The sequence below is a fragment of the Ambystoma mexicanum genome, chromosome 2q, assembly GCF_040938575.1.
Source record: "Ambystoma mexicanum isolate Mex_15411 chromosome 2q, UKY_AmexF1_1, whole genome shotgun sequence".
In the NCBI taxonomy this organism is placed as follows: Eukaryota; Metazoa; Chordata; class Amphibia; order Caudata; family Ambystomatidae; genus Ambystoma; species Ambystoma mexicanum.
Window position 1 is genome coordinate 212,154,096 of NC_090924.1, and position 20,962 is coordinate 212,175,057.

The 20,962-nt window shown below is 44.4% G+C and overlaps 1 protein-coding gene across 4 annotated transcripts in view; it reads right to left on the reverse strand.

The window, feature by feature from the left end:
* The window catches only part of COQ7 (coenzyme Q7, hydroxylase), a 243,798-nt gene that overhangs the window by 37,275 nt on the left and 185,561 nt on the right, over nt 1–20,962 (reverse strand). For 3 of the 4 annotated variants that reach the window (XM_069647136.1, XM_069647138.1, XM_069647137.1), the window contains exon 6: nt 19,778–19,859. In XM_069647136.1, the coding sequence (XP_069503237.1) occupies nt 19,782–19,859 (78 nt within the window). In that variant the 3' untranslated portion in view covers nt 19,778–19,781. Of the gene's footprint in view, nt 1–18,649; nt 19,860–20,962 lie in introns of those variants that run through there. The other variant, XM_069647139.1, reaches the window with a different exon arrangement.

Below are 20,962 nucleotides of genomic sequence, written 5' to 3' on the forward strand. Positions count from 1 at the left end.
GGAATTCCGTCGCCTTGAGCCAACCTCGTCATCTAAGGCAAACGCCGTTGCCTAGCTGGCGGAAACCGATGTCGGCAATGTCTGTTGCCACCGTAATGGCGTGGTCCAACGCCACTTCGCCTTCTTGCAAGATCTCCAGAGCCTCGGCCCTCTTGTCATCCGGTAGGAAGTCCAACAGGGGGGCGATCTTGTACCAGAACAAGATCGCAAGGGCTTTGGCCACCTTAATCGTTGTTGGCGCCGACGAGATAACTCGTCGTCCCATTGTGTCCAGCTTCTTCCCGTCGCCGGCAGGCAGGGAAGTTGACGTTGAGGCCGACGCCCCCCCTGCTTTCTTCTTGGCCGCCGCTGAGACGACCGAGTCAGGGGTCGGTGGTGCCCTAAGTCACAAAGGGGCTGCATTGGGCACCCGGTACTTCTTCTCGTACCGATCCCTCTTGGCAGGCGTCGTAGACGGGTTCTTGAGAAGGGTGAGACCCTCGTCCCAGATGTCATCCAGCAGAGGCACGGCAACGACTGCCTTCCTCTTGGCCTTGCGCCGTTGGTAAAGGAAACTTTCCTTCTCTTCAGGGCAGAGCTGAAAAAGCTTGGATGCCCTGGCGATCATTGCATGGAAATATCCGATCTCGTCGGACGGGGAGGCCCGGGCTGGCAATGGGAGCTCCGTCCCGTCGTCACCGCCGTTGTCGTCGGTAGCCGTTGTGGCCGTGTCCGTTCCATCCCTAGGGACGGGGACGCAGGTAAAGGCCGAGCAGGCCGCGAGGGCTGAGAAGGCGGGGCTGGATGGATCCGTCTTCTCTTGTTCGGGAGGCTTTCCGCCGGGCTTGGCTCTGGTTCCTCCGTCGAGCCTGGTTCCGGATCCTCCGTCGGTGGTAAGGGCAATCTCGTCCTTATCTCCGAACATAAGGATTGTATTGCCAACAAAATGGCCGCCGAGTTATCCTGTGGCTCCGGAAGCGACGGGTGACTAGGTCCCTCGCCGGTGCCGCCGTCACTCTCGTCGTCACCCTCGTCAGGATCCGTTCCGTGGGGACGGGCCTCTTCGACGCCCTCGCCGCGGTCCTCTAAGACTTGTACCAGATCCTCCTCGGATGTTGTGTCCGTGTCCACAATGGCCACCGCCCCCCCCCCCCTTTTTCTGCCGGGGTATTCACGGGGGTCTTTTTGATGGGTCTGAAAGAGGCTTCCCTCTGCGGAGGAAGGGAGACTCTGGGCCCCGAGGTCGCCTCCACTGGTATAGCCTCCACAGGCTGCACCAGGGCCGCCGCGACTCCCTCGATAGAGGCCTTGGCCAGGTGAAACAAGGCTTTCACCGCCTTAGGCGTGCTTGAGGCCTTCACCTGGGGGGGAGGGTCACTGCCTCGCTCCCCCTCGGCCGAATCCTTCGAGATCGACCGGGGCCTCTCCAGAAGCTTACCTGGGTTCTCAGATTTCCTCTTCCCCGAACCAGAGCGTTGGCTCGTGGTTGATGGTGCCGGGGAAGGCGCACCCTGCCTGGCAGCCAAAGATCCCGACCGTTCGGCGCTCGCGGTACCTGCGGACTCACGGTGCTTTGCCTTCTGTTGGGCCCCCGTCGCCAGTGCGCCCTCACAGGACTTAGAAGACCGCTCGGACTTCTTCTTCTTCTCACCTGACGGACTCCTTCCTTCCAGCCAGTTGGAGAGACGAAGGTGTCGGTCCCTGATGGTCCGTTCCGACATGTTCCTGCAAAACGCACAGTCCTTCTCCACATGCATGAAGGCAGTAGAGACATTTCAAATGCTCGTCCTCCTTGAACACATTCTGTAGCTGGCATCCAGGGCCAACCCTGAACAGCTTTCCGGGCGTCGAGCTTCCTTTCTCCTGGGCCATGTTCGGGTAGGCCGCAGAAACTTCTGGAATCCCCCAAGAAGCGTAACTCGACGAAATCTTCACCCTTGAGGGGCGTAGAAAAAAATCCGACACGGATACCCGTTAATCGGATGTAGAGACGGTGGAGCTTGAGGCAGGGTCGGACTGGGACAAGAAATAGGCCCAGACACCCAAAAAAAAGTGGCCCACCCCTCACCTCAAAAAGTGGCCCACCCCTCGCTTCAAAAAAGTGGCCCACCCCGCGCTTTAAAAAAAGTGGCCCTCAAACCATCATCTGACCGTGAATCGCGTCAATTCACGACTTTACAGAAAATGTTACTTATGGAGGGTTCATGTGTCTGTTACATTACAACACAACTCATAAAATAACATAACGTTGCATACAGTTCTGTGACAGGGTCCACAGCTCCGAGGCGCAGGAGTGGCATGAACACAACCTTTCCCCCCTTGACAAAACAGGAAGTGGCATCAAATAGCATTGTTGCTAAGTACACTACGAAAAATATGGTTATGGTTTCACTAATGTGATATACATTTCATACAAGAATGGATCACCATATGTATCATTAATATCTGTGTGTATAGATCCATATTGTCAAATTACTGTGAATGAAAGCAGATGTCCAAGGCCAAATGATAATATGTTATTGTATAGCACTTACGCTTAAGCTCTTTTTTATAGAACAAATATGCATACAATATCACCCAACCTGTGTTGGTACTCATTTATCGCCCTCAGAAGGATGAAAGGCTGAGAGGGCCTTGCTGGAATTTGAACCTGCAACCTGCAGATCACACACACATCACAGCAGCAAGCGCACAACCCACTAAGCAACCACATCGTCTATAGTAAATTAGCATCTGCAGGTCTGGTGCAAATTTGGCCGCATGTGAATAGGGCAGGCTGAGCAGTGAACGTGGCCGACTTGGTAGTGAAAAGGTGATTTGGGTACTGGATGGGGGAGGCTGCCAGTAAATGGGGTATGCTCAGCAGTGAATGCTGCAGCGAGAGCAGAGACTGCAGCAGGCTTAGCACTGTGAGTTAGGCAGTGAATGAGGAAGACAGCAATGGATGATGGCGTTCACCAGTCGATGACGCAATATGGGCAGTGAATGCCTAGAATGTTCTACTCTTGATGATGCCCATCCTCACTCAAAATGTGCCTGACAAGCCACGTTTGAAAAATGTATTTAAGATATGATAGTAGAAAAGAGTTCTTGTTTTGCAATACGGATTCATCCTTGAATGTTTCTCTTAGGTGAACTATGTTATAATTCCAGGAAGTTAGTGGGGGAAATGTATGTAGCAAAACAAAAAGGTGACAATGATGGCTGAACCATTTTGCATGAATCGTATCCACTGGCAATGCTTTGGGCAATCCTCCAGACAACCTTTTTTCAGCCTTCCATGTTATTTCAAAAGGGGAAAGACCAAATGCAATTCAGGCATGGTCCTATCCAATAGGGACAGCCCAGCCTAAAGTGCTTAGTTATGTCTCATCTGCACAAGGCCACAAGGCCACAAACAAGCCCAGACAAGTTTCAGGCTCCTTCGGAATTGTCAGGGAGGTGTAGTTTGGGTCTTGAGGCCCAGCAGGTTTGGGGGAGAGTGAAGCACACAGACTTTGACCATGGTACCTCTCTCCCTTGCGGGACCGAATTCTGGGAAGAACCCACATCAGTGAAGCAAGGAGCCTTGTTGTTCATTTGCCTAGCCAGTCCCACCCTCCCCAATCCCACCTGACCTCCTATGGCAGTGCGGCTGGTTTGCTTGGTGAAGCAGGGGAAAGTAAGTAGGGACGTGTGTGTTCGATTACCGCCTCCACGGTCCCTCGGTCCATCTGCCTGGCTTTGGTTGGTTAGCTTTATTTCAGGTGGGTCTGCATAATTGCAACACAGGAAGGCACAATGTGTGGCAGGTGGCAGCAGCATCCTGACAGACAGTAGGCCTGAGGGCGGGGCGACTGTGGTGGGTTCACTGTATCTGTTGCAGGCCTTAGGCTAGCCAGTTCTCTCACCTGCTCGCTCTGCCTCTGGTCATGCAAAGGAGAAAGGTGGGGCGACTGTTGCAAATACCAAATCACTGTGAGGCTCTCTCTGTCAGCAGACAGCGGAGCTGGAAGTAAGGGAGGAAAAGACCACCGGCACCCCTGCATGGATTGCGCGCTGCTGCTGGCATTGGTAGGGGAGGAAGAAAGCATGGCTGCATCCTGGCCGATAAGTAAACATAGGCAAGTAACATAACATTCCTTGGCACAAATGGTAACTGAATGCAAATGATCCCATTTGCCAAACCTGGTGCCCAATTCCAAACGCTCTGATCCAAAGGGTGATCTATCTGCTACCGATTATCACCCGTTATATATTGTAAACTCCTGCATACTACTGAGCATACCATTGCTGGCAACATCTAGTAGTTATAAAATCAAGGACAAATGGGTACAATTAACTGCAATTCACAGTACTTAATTCTCAAATTGCTGATTACACCTGCTAAATATGATGCATTTCTAAAGCCAGGCAATTAGAAATAACTGATTTATGCGAGTAAGCACAAGCCACACATGCGTTACAGCAATCGGTAAACACTGCAGCACACGAAAATCAGGGCACGCTAAATCACAGTTTATTCTGCCGAGAATGATGCCCGAATCGGGTGCATTTCGACCATTTAGCACTGAGCAGGCACCTTTAAAATGATAATCATCATGAAATGACTATAGTTGCTTCTTTCTGAAGAGGAGACGGACGGCCAAGATTGATGCATGTTCGTGCGTTAGCAGATTGCTTTGATTATGCCCAGCTGAGGCTGTACAAATGCACAAAAAAGACGAAATTGGTTCCCCATTAAGTACTACACTTTGTTGCCCTGATAACAGGTGCGTCTCACCCTGCTAGGCCGATACCATCCGCCAATGATAGGTTTTGAAGTGCAATTGTGCAAATAAAATACCACAAGTCAGCCCTGGTGGGATCCTGCTCTCTCTTCTCTTGCATAGCTTTACTTTGTCATGAGCAGCCTGTGCACTCCTGGGCTCGGGCTCCCTGAGAGATATATATTTTGAACAGCAGGCATTCACTCTCTGACTCACTTCGAGTGCGAGTGGCAAAGCACTGGTCGCGGGCTGCCCGCGGCTGGGCGGTCCGACCGTCACCCGTCACGCAGCCTGACAGTGACAGGCAGTACCAGTGACAGGAGGAGCCACTGCTTCAAGCTGCAGTGCTGTTTATCGTTGTGTTCAGGCTATAATACGGCTGGAAGAACATACATAATATATTTTTTCATTATATTATTGTCTCGTATCACGTTCAAAATCATGTGCTAAAACATGTGTTATCTATATCTCCATGCAGACCACAATGTAGTAGGGTGATGACATGTGTCTACATCACAGGGAATTCTGTGTGTGAACTCAGAAAACACAGTGAGCTTGTGGCTTAGGGAAACGAAACGAGTAACACAGGTTAAACAAATGTAGTAGAGACATTTGTGGCTGGCTGCTGGCATCTGGGGCACGGCATGTCTTACCTCTCAGGTCCAGTGTGTGTGTCCAGAACTTCGGTCTCCTCCACTCGCTCCAGTCGAGTCGTCTCGTCGACGTCGGTCTCGTTGTGACTTGTGTCCAGACACTGTCTTCAGGCCAGGCACGGCGCGCTGACTCTGAGCCTGGCTGCCTGGGTCAGCTCTCAGGACAGGTCTGCTGCTGCCTGCTGCTGCTGCTGTGGTGTTCTCAGTCCGTGAGTCTGTGACTGGGCTGGGTGGCTGCTGCTGCCTGCCTGCTGCCGCCAGTGTCACTGTGGCCACAAGCAAAATCATCATGCCCAGGGTTTGGAGGAGGCCCAACTATATCCTCTCTCTCAAAGAGAGTCACGTCACGTGTGGTAATCAATTGCGGCGACGCGGAGTCTGCGCCCAGACTGAGCTGCATCCTCATTCCCAGGGCCCGGCGGCGGCCCCAGCCCCCCAAGTTGCTTTCAACTTTGCAAAAGGAGGGCAACACATTCGTTGTTGTTGCTACTTCCTGCAATTGCAAAGTTGAAAGCAACGTGTTTTGATAAGGTGCCGGGAGGCCAGACTGTGTGCTGTGCCCCGGGGCCCAGGCCCAGCCCTGTCAGGAGGCAACCACCAGCCTGCAGAAGGTGTTAATTCTTTACATTAGCACTTCAGAGGCTCTGATTGCTAATGTAAAAAATGAACAGCGAGCCGGGGGCGGCCCGGGCCCCGAGGCGAGCTGCGAGCACTCAGCACACTGTAGGGGCTGGCTGCATGGCCGTCACGACGGCTTGGCCTGAGCTGAGAGGGCGGGCTTAGCTCTAGTCTGAGCCTCTCTGTCATGCATGCACATAATGCATGAATGCAGATGCATTAATACACATGCATGCATGCAAATGATTTATCAAAGCAAGGTAACGATTGTTACCTTGCTTTGATTGATAATTATGCAGCGGCAGGGTTGTACAGGCACAGCATGACTGACAGCCCTGCCCCGCGCGCCCGCCCCCAGAGACAGTGCACCATGGTGCTTCCTCCGACAGCTGCGAGGCGAGGCAGAGCCAGCGGCGAGGCGACTGGACTCGGAACTTGCTGCAGCACTGCAGCAAGGAGAGGCCCGGGGCCCTCCTCTGAGCTCGCTCTAGTCAATAATAATTACATTAATAAAAAATAAAAAACGGGCCAGCTTGGTAATTAAATTATAAACAAAAAACCGGCCCAGGTCCTCAGTTTGTATCGGCCAGTGGCCGATGGGCCGAGGCCGCCAGTCCGAGCCTGGCTTGAGGCTCCATTTGACCAAAAAATGAGAAATTCTCTTTGAAAAAGCGCGAAAACGCAGCAAAAGCTCGAGAGCTAAACACGAGCACTCCCAACACTTGAGCGCGGGGTAAAAATCTGAGGATGGCTGCCAGAGGCGGGGCTTAGGGAGGGGGCAGTCATTGGCTGGAGGCAGTATGACCCAGAGACCAGTGATTGGTTACTACTGAGAAAGACAGATCAGAAACGAAACTGACACTGATTTTTTCTTTACCAAGGATTCCCAGCCTGACGACGGGGAATATTCATGAGCATGTGAATCCATGCCAGACCCCATGCTGGAGAAAGCAATATACATTCGAATATCTTCGACATTGGGAAACAGTCCGAGCCTGACAGCTCTCAAACAAAGTTAACAGCTCTCAAACAAACTGATCATTGCTCAGATGTGAAAAAAGGCGCAACCCCTTTCATAGGTGGTGTGGATCCAATGCCGACGGGACATTCTTGTCATGAAACAGGGCACTTATTCTTTTTGTACTGCACATGGGCAGTTCTGTCCAGGATTGGAGACCAAGCCTGGACATTCTAACAAGAGAGGATGTACTTTTTTCTTCACAAGAGTGATTGTAATTTATTTAATTAATTGATAAAGTTTATTATGTTGCTAGCTTAACATTACCATTTCTTTGGTTTGTAGACATTATGTTTTGGTTGGTTTAACCTGAATTTTAATTTTTTCAAATAATTCCAACTTTTTTTTACGGTGATGTGATTGTATTTCATTTGTAATTTACATTTTGTATAAACGCTGTACGTTAATTACGAGTCTGTTTTATGTACATACTCTACATATTCATGTACATATTGTATAGAAGCTGTATGAAAGATGCGCATTCATTATGGACATGCTCCAAAAATAAAGAGCATGTCTCCCAAGAGCACGCATCATAGGGGCACATGTCATACATGGCAAGAGGGTGTCGTGGGAGCACATGTAGCATATGTTGTAGGAGCTTGTGTACTAAGAGCTTGTCGTACGAGCGTGCGATGAAGAAACGTGCGTCATAGGAGCATGTCTCAGGTTTTGTGAGTGTCATAGGAGCATGTGCCGAAGGAGCTTGTTTTGTAGGACTGCATGCAGTAGGAGCGCATGACGTAGGTGCATATGTCGTAGGTGGACATGTCAGAGTGTGTGCCATACAAGCATGTGGTAAGAGGGTGTTGTGGGAGCACATGTTGCAGCACATGTTATAGGAGTCTGGGTCGTAGCAGCTTGTACGAGTGTCATACGAGCATGCCGTGCAAGCGCATGTCGAATGAGCATGCGTCACAGGAGTGTCACAAGAGCATGTCTCATGGCTCGTCAGTGTGCCATAGGAGCGTGTGCAGGAGGAGTGTTTCTCATAGGAGCTCATGTTATAAGATTGCATGCAGTAGGAGCACATGGCGTAGGTGCACATGCCGTAGGTGCACTTGTCGGAGTGTGTGCCATAGGAGCGTGTGGTAAGAGGGTGTCATGGGAGCACATGTAGCATTCTATAAGAGTGGGGGGGTCATAGGAGCTTGTGTACCATGAGCTTGTACAAGTGTGTGTTGTACGAGCATGTGCAAGCACATGTGTCATAGGAGCATGTGCCGTAGGAGCGCACGTCGTAGGAGCACATGTGGCAAGAGCATGTGTGGCAAGAGCGTGTGTCATGGTAACGTGTTTTATAGGCACTTGTGGCGTAGCGAAAGGTTGATGTCCACTAAGCTACTCCGAGCTTGAAGCTGCCCAAAGAAGGTGAATGCAAGAAGGCATCCTCACAGTAAATGGTGAAATGCGTAGGTTAAGTCTTCTCCGTAGACCACACCTGGGACCTCCCTAATTTACGTGGTGTAGAGACAGTGCGAACACATACAGGGAAGCCCAGAGTTTTCAGGAAGATCAGAGATGACAATGCTGGATCAAGGTAGGTATCCAGTACAGACAAGGCAGGCAAACAGGAAGCAGACATTCAAGGGCAGGCAGGCAGGCATGAGCAAGACAGGTAGGCTGGAGCAGTCAGTGAATCGGCATACAGCTACGGGTTGGCAAGACACGAGATCTACAAGGGAAAAATCAGGAGGCAGCCATCAAGACTGGAGAGGTACAAGATGGACAAGGGAAACACCAGGAAGCAGGCAGGTCAGGACTGGCCAGGTACAAGATGGACAAGGAAAGAACAGAAGACAGTATGGGCACAGGAGCAACCCCGGGAAAGCAAACATATCCCTATGAACAATAAGACACTGAGCTTTTGTGCCGGGGGTGAAGACCCACCGGCACAAGGCTGGCACGTCCCTGGGCCAGTTGCCAAGGCTATGGGGAACGCTCTTCCTTCTGCGAATGCACTGAGCCAGTCTCCTGTTCATGAACAGTGCTGAGAAGATGGCTGCGTCTATTGTGGTTGACTGCTCTGCATTGCCCAAGTTCCTGGGGACTACCGTCACGCCCATTGAGGCCTGCCCCGCATGGCCTTCAGGAACCTCACTGGCCATGGGCTGCCATTCTCGCTGCCAGGCGCCACCGACCCGGTCCTCAGTGTCTACCCTGCTGGCCAATGCCAGCAGTGATACAGCCTCCATGCTGGCAAATAGCATGTGCTGTGGCACAGGAAACATAGGAGAAAATATGGTAGGAGCATGCGTAGTAAGAGTGTGTTATTTGTGGAGATATACGAAATACTTATCTCACATACTTACGTAGGATTTTCACATACTTACGTAGGATTTTAATACAAAATGTAATTTCATCTGCTCATGACTTGTATACCTCCTATATGTATGAAAGCTCACAGTAAAGCAAAATCTGACTTTGAGGTGTGTTTTCAATACGTATAAGAGGCACAGTTCATGCACATTAATTCAAGTACGAACTGAACACCTTTCATACGAACTGTCATAGGAACGTATGAGTTTCACAGTTCATATGTTACACTACTGCATTTTCTCAAAACTCACATAAAAGTAAGAGCTGATATTAATGGTGTAATTAATGTGCACAAACTGTACAAACAGGCGTATGAGTTTTACTGTTACATTAAGCAATTGTTATCGACTGAAAATTCACATAAAATTGAGGGCTAACCTTGATGTCAGTTTTCAGGAGATCTACATTCGTACATTGCACAATTTAAAACTCATACGCCTCTTTGTACAGTTTGAGCACATTAATTCAAGTACGAAGAGGCGTGTTGAGTTTTAAATTGCATAATTTACAAACTGCAGATCTCCTAAAGAGTCAGCCCTGACTTTCATGTGTTTTCAGAAGATGCAATGGCATAATGTATGAACTGCGACACCTATATGTTAATGTTGGGCATGCGCGATATACTGATGCATTGAAATCTAGGCGCATGCCAGAAATTGCTTACAATTTTGAGATGTTTGGGCTGCATTTTTTTTATTTATTTTTTTCCCCTTTGGGATAATCCCATATTAAAAACTGTTCAAAACGTTATCAAAGTAACCATTATTTAAACTATGAAGCCGTTGATGTACAAAACTGCAGGGAAAGTCGTCTTAACCTTAACTATGCCTTTATATATGCTTATTTATACACTCAGTGAAAAAACGTTCAAAGAGACGTTATGGTTAACTTACTCTAAGAAAACCTTTCGAAGCTCATAGAAAACGTTCTTTTTTCCTTTAAAATAAATAAATAAATAAATTTAAAAAATTAAATCGATGGTGGCATTTATGTCGTCATCTTTGATGTCCTGGGTGTTAGTCTGAGCAGTGCATGGTGGGGGCGTGAGTTATGGTTGCATAGCTTAATATAGCTGCAGGCAACCTCAGGCAGATGGAAAGAGCGTCTCTGGTGTTGTTGGGATGAGCTCAGTGTTGCTCCCAGACCAGTTGAAGCACCTTTTAGAGGTAGAAAAACCTTCCAAATATGGTGGTTTTTGGTTCAGCAGTCACGTGGGCATCCCTAGATCGATCCTGGATGCTACTTGTAGGTCCTTCTGACCTCTGCAGGCATCCATATCCCAAGCCCCGCCAACCAACCTAAAGTAGAAATTGGGCTGGGCAACTTAACCATAATGCACCATTAATAAAAACATTTCAGTGAATTTCACCGCTTTTTAGAACTGAAGAGGTTTCATTGTTCATTCTGTTCAAGCACTTTTGTTCAAGTTATTATAAATTCATCTTTAAAATATATAAAACTATAAAAGTTCCTTAAGATATATTTTGCAGCGCACATTGACGTGTGTGACTGAGCAATGTGTGCTATGGATGACAGTTTTGCTGAAGTGACGGGGCCATGAGGTTCAGCCATGCCTCAGGCATTACCAAGCCACCCACTAGGGCCATTAGAACTGATGCAGTGCCCACAATATCATTAAGAAAAATCCAGTCATGACAGAGAGGGATTATTATGTATCATTATGATTAAAATAACAATATACTTTCTACTTTCGATACAGATAAATTGAAGAGAAAACACGTCTAGTAGACTTCTTCTGAAGAAGGGGTTCTATTCGCCCCGAAACGCGTAAAGCATACTGTACCTTGAAAACTTTGACTCTGCCTACTAAGATGCATTGGATTAGGAGTTCAAATCAAGTACAAATTGTCTACTATAAGTCATTTGAACTGTATATGTTAATGTTTGGTTGTCTGGACTATGAAAAATAGTTACTATGAATACCATGTACTGTAAAAATCAGTTTACTTTAGGTTTTATAGGTTGATTATAAACTGGTACAAATCGTACGTTGAATTATTATTTGTCTAAACTAACCCCATTTGGGGCACACAATTCATGGATGACGAAATCATCCCTTTATAAAGTTTTATTTTTGAAATTACACAAGAGAATTTGGTTGTGTTTTCAACTACAAGGGTGTGCAAGGGACGGGAGTGTTCCACAAAGGTTGTGGACACCTGCTGTTTCCACATAATTTGGTACAACCCAGTGTCAGGGTTGATATTCTCCCCTGCACCCCGCTAAGTATCTTAATACGTCCACCTCATTTAAACTAAAAGGAGTGCACTAGGCAAACTTGTTTGAGCTTTTGATAGGTCCTCTAGGTATAGAGTGTGACACAAAAGCCGTAGTTGCACCCATTTGCACTATTGTTGTATAGTGATGTCATTTTCTAAAATTAATACGTTAACAGAGAAACATGCATCCACATTTGCATTTGATGAAGATGAAGCGAATCGTATATTAGGACTCATTAAAGATATTGAAAGCAGCACACCTGTAACAACTAGTCCTGATAAACTAATATCTCAATTAGAGAAAGTAATCAGACGGGAGATATCACAGAAACTGCACGCCACCACCTTGGCACAATACTATCGAGCCCAACGGATACCAAGAGGTCTTAGGGTCTATTTAAGACCCACACTATGTAAGGACAACCCAGATTTCGTAAAGAAGTGGGAACAAATATTAAATAAATGTTCCCTAGATTTGACACTATTGACCATAGAAGAATTATCGAAATCAGTAAACAAATTGGATAAAGAAATAGAAGAATTATCAGAACAACTAGCATCGTTTAAAACCAAAGAGGAATTAACAGGTTTGATCGAAGAAGTGAACCGGACCCTAGAGAACTACAAGAAGGACATTGAGCAACGGAAAGTTCGCAAATTTCGCCGAGATACCTTGGACTATCAACAAGATCTAGTTTATACTTGGCAAGAACACTTTTCCCAAAACAGACCAGACTTGAACAATAAAAAACCACCCTATAAACCCAGAACTCAAGAACCAAGAACAAGTGACCCCAGCAGTGAGATCCCAACTAGTGGAGAAGAAACCATCAACACAAGAACGAATCAACCCTCTACTACTATAATACATACATCTCAAGAAGCCACTACATCGAACACCCCACCGATTCCTTTTTTAGAAAAAAGGCAAAGAGAAGAAGCCTCAAGAAATCTAAGACCAAGACAAAAACCGAACAGCTAATTGTTAATATTTCACAGAAAAATCTTACAAGTGATCAAATAGACACACTAAATCTTGGTTTATCTTTTGTACCTACTCAAAACTCAAATCTGTTGGAAGAAAAAATCAACCTACATAGACTTGCACGGAAAATGAGACTGAAGTTATTTTTCGATACACAGACGGGAATGGAATATCCACAGAAGGAACATAAATATTTGGAAATCAAACCAAAGAGTTATTTTGACCCACAAATCAATTTGACCATCAAGATTTTTGAAGAAGTACTTAAGGATTTTAGAAGGGTAAACTTTACAAAATCCAAGTACTACAATATCAGGAGACAACAAAGTTCAATTATAAAAGAAATAGCAGATGATCGGAGTCTGACTCTAAAACCGCTGACAAGGGAGGCGCAATAGTCATTATGGATACCACTTACTACGACATTAAAATCAATGAACTATTGTCAGATCAAGATACATACATTCAAATCGACCAGGATCCTATTAAAGACATCACAGCCATGTTGAAAACTGTATTAGATCAAGCCTTGGAAAATGAATGGATCTCTGAGAAAACTAGAACATTTCTAACTAATGAGCATCCGATCACTCCTGTCTTTTATGGACTCCCCAAAATACATAAGGTATTACAAACTCCACCGATGAGACCCATTGTTGCGGGAACGAATAGTGTCTTCAACCCCCTTGCAACCTATGTGGATAAAGCCTTGCAACCCATAGTACAGAGTACTAGCACCTATTTGAAGGACACTATGGATTTTCTTAACCATCTTGTTGCACTTACAACCATCAAGGCTGACGACACACTAGTCTCCTTCGATGTACAGAGTTTATATACATCGATTCCGCATCAGGACGGACTGGAAGCATTAGAGTGGGCATTGCTGAACAACAATTGTGAAGCCAACAAAACTTTTATTCTTGAACTCAGTAAGATTATACTAGTTAATAATTATTTCAGAAACAAATCACAATTCTATCTACAAGCATCAGGCACGTCTATGGGCTCTTCGATGGCCCCAGCGTATGCTAATCTGTTTATGTTTCATCTAGAGAGCAAACAGATACTTAATGCACAACAATGGCAACAGAACCTAATAACATGGAAACGCTACATAGACAACATCTTTGTCGTATGGAGAGGTTCAAAAGAGGATCTACAAACTTTTTTGACATTCATTAATCACCTTCACAATCGGATTAAATTTACAATGGAGGTGGGAGAACCCAAACTACACTTTCTAGACGTTGAACTGTGGATTGGACAAGATGGAGTGATTATTACGAATGTTTATCACAAACCGACAGATGCGAACAACTCATTACATTACCTGAGCCATCATCCGGATCATCTAAGGAATAACTTACCATATAGCCAGTTCTTACGGCTTAAAAGAATAACGTCAGACACTACGACACTACAACAAGAAAACCAGCTGCTGACCGAGAAGTATAGACAAAGAGGCTACCCTAGTGACATCATTGAAAAGGCTAAAGACAAAGTCGATAGACTTGAAAGAAAGGATCTCCTTATTAATAAGAACAAATCAAAGGACATTCCATTTCTCCATACCTTGAGATACTCTGCACAAAGTCATCACATTACCAGAATTATCAAGAAAAATTGGAATATCATCAAAATGGATCCACAACTGGACAGACTATTCCCAAAACCTCCCTTAATTGCATACAAGAGGGGAAGGAACTTCAAAGACGAACTAGTGAAAGCAGAAAAGATCAAACAAGACAAACAACTGACTTTGAAGAAGAAGAAGACAGGCACATTCCCGTGCTTAAATTGCGGGAACTGTAACAATGTGATGAAGGGGAGCTATGTGAGGCACCCCAACAGTGGACAAAAAATTCGATTGAATCATTACACCACATGTGACACCAAATCAGTAATTTATGGTCTCAGTTGCCCCTGCGGTATTTTTTACGTAGGTCAAACCATCAGGAAAGCTAAAGAAAGATGGAATGAACACAAGAGTAATATCCGAACCAACAGTACCAAATCTCCTGTCGCTAGACACTTCTCTTTGAATAAACACACAGTAGCCCAACTTAAAGTAATCATTTTGGAGGAAGTGAAAAAATTACCTAGAGGGGGAGACCATGACAGACGCATGGGGCAGAGAGAATTGCATTGGATTGAAAAACTGAATAGTCTTTCCCCCAACGGTATGAATGAAGAATTTAATTTGGGTGTTTTCTTATAAGCTTCCTCATGAGCTGACTGCTACACTTTCGAATGTTTTTTTTGATGACCAGCTGTACTAACACAAAAAAAAAATTTGAGTTGATGTTTATAAATATCCAACACAAGCACAGCTCCCTTACCATCTAAGGAATAGTCTCTCTTGTTGCAAATATATCTAGACCATTAGATTGTTTGTGTCCTGAACACCACCAATACTTGAAAGGACTTGTATTTTCATTGTTTTATCTTTTTCTTCTTGAAATAATGAAATGTATACACACACCCACATTAATGCCACACGTTTGTCATCAATTGACATAAAAGAAAGACATTCAGTTTCAACAACAGATAGACTGTGAGCAGGCTGGGTTTTTCCTCTAATCACGAGTCGACGATAATTCTAAATACTATTCTAGATTCAGGTCAAAACACAAGGGACCTTCATTACTCTCCAGCATATATGTTCAAAATATAGATTCCAATTTAGCCTTTAAGACTCTACCCTGTTCTGCTTATACCACACATTGTATCGCGTCAAAAATAAACATTGTGACATCACGACGTTGACACGCATTGACGTCATTACGCTATATAAACAACAGAACGGCCATTTTTGTTCAGTTGCCGTTCGTATGAATTTCAACATAGGATACATGCACAAAGACGTCCCTTCTTGAGGTAAGCTAAGTTAGAACTTTATACTCACCACATAGAATTATCCTATAGGATTTCGTTAACTGATAAAAATAGCCCCTGGTAAACCTCTTTCCACTTTACAGGGCCCACGTTTTCATTGATCGTGCTGCTAAGATCCACCACAGGAGCGTAGAGCTTTAACAAAGCGGGAGATTACCCAAAATCCTGACTACGACCTACTGATCAGGTAATCACCTATACCCTTTCTCTAATGGACATGTTTGAGAATGCAAACATGGTTGCAGTTATTTTACATCTTTACTTCTCATAACGATAGGGACTTACAACCCCCCTTTTTTTTATATTTTTCTAAATATTTTTTTAGGATTGACAAAGATATACTGATCAAGATGGAATTTGTATCTCTAATTGAGACCACACAAAGAAATGAACAGGTGATTATACATTAAGAAAAATCCAGTCATGACAGACAGGGATTATGATGTATCATTATGATTAAAGTAACAATATACTTTCTACTGTCGATGCAGATAAATTGAAGAGAAAACACGTCTAGTAGACATCTTCTGAAGAAGGGGTTCTATTCGCCCCAAAACGCGTAAAGCATACTGTACCTTGAAAACTTGGACTCTGCCTACTAAGACGCATTGGATTAGGAGTTCAAATCAAGTACAAATTGTCTACTATAAGTCATTTGAACTGTATATGTTAATGTTTGGTTGTCTGGACTATGAAAAATAGTTACTATGAATACCATGTACTGTAAAAATCAGTTTACTTTAGGTTTTATAGGTTGATTATAAACTGGTACAAATTGTACGTTGAATTATTATTTGTCTAAACTAACCCCATTTGGGGCACACAATTCATGGATGACGAAATCATCCCTTTATAAAGTTTTATTTTTGAAATTACACAATAGAATTTGGTTGTGTTTTCAACTACAAGGGTATGCAAGGGACGGGAGTGTTCCACAAAGGTTGTGGACACCTGCTGTTTTCTATATTTTGTTTGCCCTTTTCTGTATATATTCCATCATCCTGCACCTCCCTAGAGGAAGTTTTGATGAACCTCATGTTTCTCAATTGACCAGTCAGCGCCTTTTTGTGATGTCCACAAACGTTATGTGGCTCTCCGATTGGTTCAGAGATGTCATCCACAGACATTTAATCAGGAACTGAGTCTGCAGACCAAGCTGTCACTCATTCTTCTTACCTAATTTCAAAAGAAATTGGCTGGACTGATCAACCTACGCTGGCCACTGCTCCTGGCGCATAATTGGTGCAAATCCATCTAGAGGTTCGGGCTGCATCCACACGTATATTTTCTTCCCCCATTCAAGTCTAGCTGGATTTCGAAAGTTTTGGGAACCCCTTTAAGCTCCCCCACAACACTTGACAAAACATTTCAGAGCTATATGTTTGTGCAAAGTTGTATGTAGAGTTGTTCAATGGTGCCAAAGTTATAAGTTACCCAAAAACTGCTCCTTTAAAGGCAAAGCTAGCTTAACCATAACTACAGGGTCACTAATGCAGACTGTGTAATAATACCACACACACACACACACACACACACACACACACACATACACCCCCCACATCCCCGAGCCCCGCCCGCCTGCCCATTCTAATAAGAAGACTCCAATGAAGTGACAGAACTTGGTGACAGTAAAGAACTTGGGACAGAACTTTATCCTTGCATTCAAATCCTGAGGCTGCCCGAATGAGTATGTATGGTCATGATTACAAAAATGTTAATATTGGGGTTAGTGTTCTGAAAAATGTAATGCGCTCCAAGTTCAGTGTGCATTACATACTTAGTGGTTTAACCATGCAACCCTTTCGCAGCAGGTTTACTGCAGACATATTTGTCAAATATAAAGAATGTTCCCAAAAATGCTCTTTGATTTTCTCCAAAGCAGCCAAGAACCCTCCTTGGTGCCATCTGTCCCATTCCATTTCTCACCAGGGCAATTTTGAAAGAGTATAACAGGAATATACAACATAGCCCATGTTGCAATCTGTCTCAAAATAATATATATATGGCTATTCTAGGTTTTCATAATGTGGTATCCTCGGGAAGACACGTGTATCATTCTCACTACGATTACAATATACACTGGAAGTGGTAATTAGACACAAACGTTTTAAAATGTTAAAAATAGACACTTTATAATTGAAGAATGTCCCTAATTGTTTCTTTTGCCAAAAAAACAGACCTCCCGGCTTCAAGTTGTCTGTGTTTTTCTCTTTGCACTGGTGTCAGCAACAGCTGGGTGGCTCTAGCAAACACACAGCCTGATAATGTGATGCCTGCCTGTTGAGAGAAAGGAACGCCAAACGAGTGAGAGATAAAACAAGAGAAAAAGAGAAGAGAAAGTGAAAAGAGAAAGAGAAAACAAGAGAAAGAGAAAACAAGACAGAAAGAAAACAGAAAAAGAAAAAAGAGAAAACAGAAAGAGAAAACAGAAAAAGAGAAAACAGAAAAAGAGAAAACAGAACACAGAAAACAGAACACAGAGAAAACAGAGAATACAGAGAACACAGAGAACACAGACCACAGAGAACACAGAAAAAGAGAAAACAGAGAAAAAGAGAAAACAGAGAAAAAGAGAAAACAGAGAAAACAGAGAAAACAGAGAAAAAGAGAAAAAGAGAGAGAACACTCGGTGGGCATATGGCGAGTATAGCTCATTTTAAATGTTTTTTCTGTCCAGCAGAAGTACTGGCAGGTTCGGACTGGGGCATACAATTGGCCTGGGCACCAATAAAAGTGCCCCATAGACGTAAATGGCAATTCATTCATTTTGTGACAGATTTTTGGAGTAGCATTCACAGTTTTTAAGGGTCAAATGTATTGGAAATTGCATATTTCAAAGAATAATGTAGCAGCACCGTGAAGTAACAAACTCATGTTGGGCCTGTACTTTGGGCTCTGCCCTATAGTTCGCTCCTAGGCCTAGTAGTAGATTTTTACAGCTGTTCTGCACAAATAGAGCAGCTAAGAGTGGAAAGCCCAGAACATGTATTCTTACCAGTGATTTGTTTAGGTCTCCCACCAAGATAGGATCTTTATTTAATAAAACGTGTTGATTAAATTGCTTTACAGCGGTTGCCTGCAATGGCCAGCTCGCAGAGCTGCAATGGGCGCATGTTTGCACGTAGAGCTAATCACATGTAGTGTGTGGATTATTTGAAGTGACTGTCATGCGTATAAAACAAGGAGTCCAATTGAAAAGTTCGATATTGTAGATTTATTACTGGTTGAAATACATAACTCACAGGAATGTTGACACTCCAATTATGGAAAATAATTACCTCATTCCTGTGAACTAGGGGTTTTGAAACCCTCGCCGTTTGTTTACATGTGATAAAAAATGCATACAGTCATTAATTATAAATGGACAATTCCTCTTCATGCGTGTGCGGACAGAAGTGCAGTCAAGAAAAACTGCTCATAATCTCTCAGACTAGTGTTCCCTGTGGAACAAGGGGTTTCATGGGATTTACAAAGGTGGTGTGGCACAGCCTGCAACATCAGTTACCACACAAAAGGCACATCTCTTGTTTGTAATGACGCAATTTCATCTGCGATTGGGGTTCCCTTTAAAGTATGCCACATTGAATGCAGTAAACAGTGTGCTAATTAATATGGAAAATACCTCCCCAGCACTGCAGGGAGGATCACTGGGCCAGAAGGCTAAAGCACAGTGGCTGGTGGGCATGGAGAATAAGTGAACATTTCAAGTTGGCTTGTCACCAATCACTAATCCAATTTTGGCGTAAATCCGTCGAGCTGATTGTGTGCTACTTTAGAATAGAAATTCACAAAAAAAAACAGAGTGATATGTAGATGTTCTTCCATATCTTCACCCGTATTCGCCGATTGATTCCTTGCTCCAGACGACAGGCTTTCCCGTGTAAAAAGAGTATGTAGTTATATAGACAAAAAGCACATCCCTATACTGCACTGCCACCTTGTGAGTTTCGATGAAATTGCATAGAATTATTTAACGAGCGTCTCAGCGGAAATAAGCTCAGCAAAATTATTGTTTTGGGCTCAATAGTTCGTCTCCAATTCAAGATGAAAATGTTAGCAACTTTTTACTTCGTCTTCATTGTGCACATCCAGGTACGATTAATGCAATCACTTTTTTGGAAGCATAAGTATATACTGCCGAGAGAATTACAATTTCGTACCAATCATTTACAACAGCCAAAAAGTGTACTTGTTCTTTGAAGCACTGCACAGCTTAGTAAATTACACATTGATTTCGCATAATTTAATAGGTTTGTAGCACTGACAGACATTTACAATACGTATACATATTTTGAAATGTTACAACAAAAAAAAACAACCTTTTTAAATACGCTCTGATAAAAACACTGCTGCTCTGCACCCGATCTGGATCACACTCTTCAGCACGGAATAGGCCGGTGCCTGCAAAAAAACACAAGGGTATCAGGTTGACACATTCGTGAGATTTATGCATCTGCATTGACAAATGTTCTGCAAAACACCGATGGCATTTCCAGGAAACATTTTTTTTATAACAGTTTGTATTGGCATTTCAAATAATAAAGGTGACAACAACCAGGACGTTGGAATTATCCAGGGTATGTACTATGCTGCGTAGTAGGAAAAACCACTTCTTGTAGTACAAACCGTGTATTGCTCCATTATGCTTACCCCAGACCAGTGGCAGAGCCAGGGGAGGGGCAAGGGGGGGACAAGGGCGGGGACAGTGCCCCCCCCCACCCTTGGCGCGCTCCCCCGGCTCCCGCTGTGCTAAGTTTGAGGATGCTCTATTTCACCAGCCGCACACACCGACAAACACTCACGCACAGACTGGTTGGTCACTCGCTGCACGCACACACAGTCACAGTCACTCACTCACTGGCACTGCTGCACGCACACAACAGACACACACGCACACGCTACGCTCCCAGGCCATCACTGCTCACTCATGTAGGTTATATTCATACCAGCCAGGGGGCCAGAATTAGAATGCATGTCACATGTGCAGGTGAAGTGCTGTTTCTTCATTCATCAACGTTTGCGCAGTGCAGCGGCTTGCAGTATTTTATTTAAGTAACCATAACACAATAAAGGGACTAATGGGGATGAACACCTGTTATTACCCCCAGTTTACGTTATCACACAATAGGAACACAGGTTTTCACAATTTACAGTTATTTCACAGTTTCTACCCTTCGTGTAGCCTCACTCTAGCTTGCCCTCCAACATCTCTAACTAAACCCTATTGTTTTTCTACCCCTGGCCAGCGCTGGTGAATCGCTTATCTAGGGTGAGGGGATAGTGGAGAAGGAACTTGCCCTATGTCTAGCGGGTTACCAAGACGTTCACACATTTTTTTGCTTTCATATTTCTAAAAATCACTAAGTTAGTGTGTGTGGTCTGCTTCGCAGGTGGAATTCTTTCTAGTTTAAAGGAATGGTTCGCCCAAAATTTTTTATTTAAAAAATAGATAGCCAATATTAAAAAAAAAGAAGATTGCCATTTTTTTTCCCGAAGTCCCTATG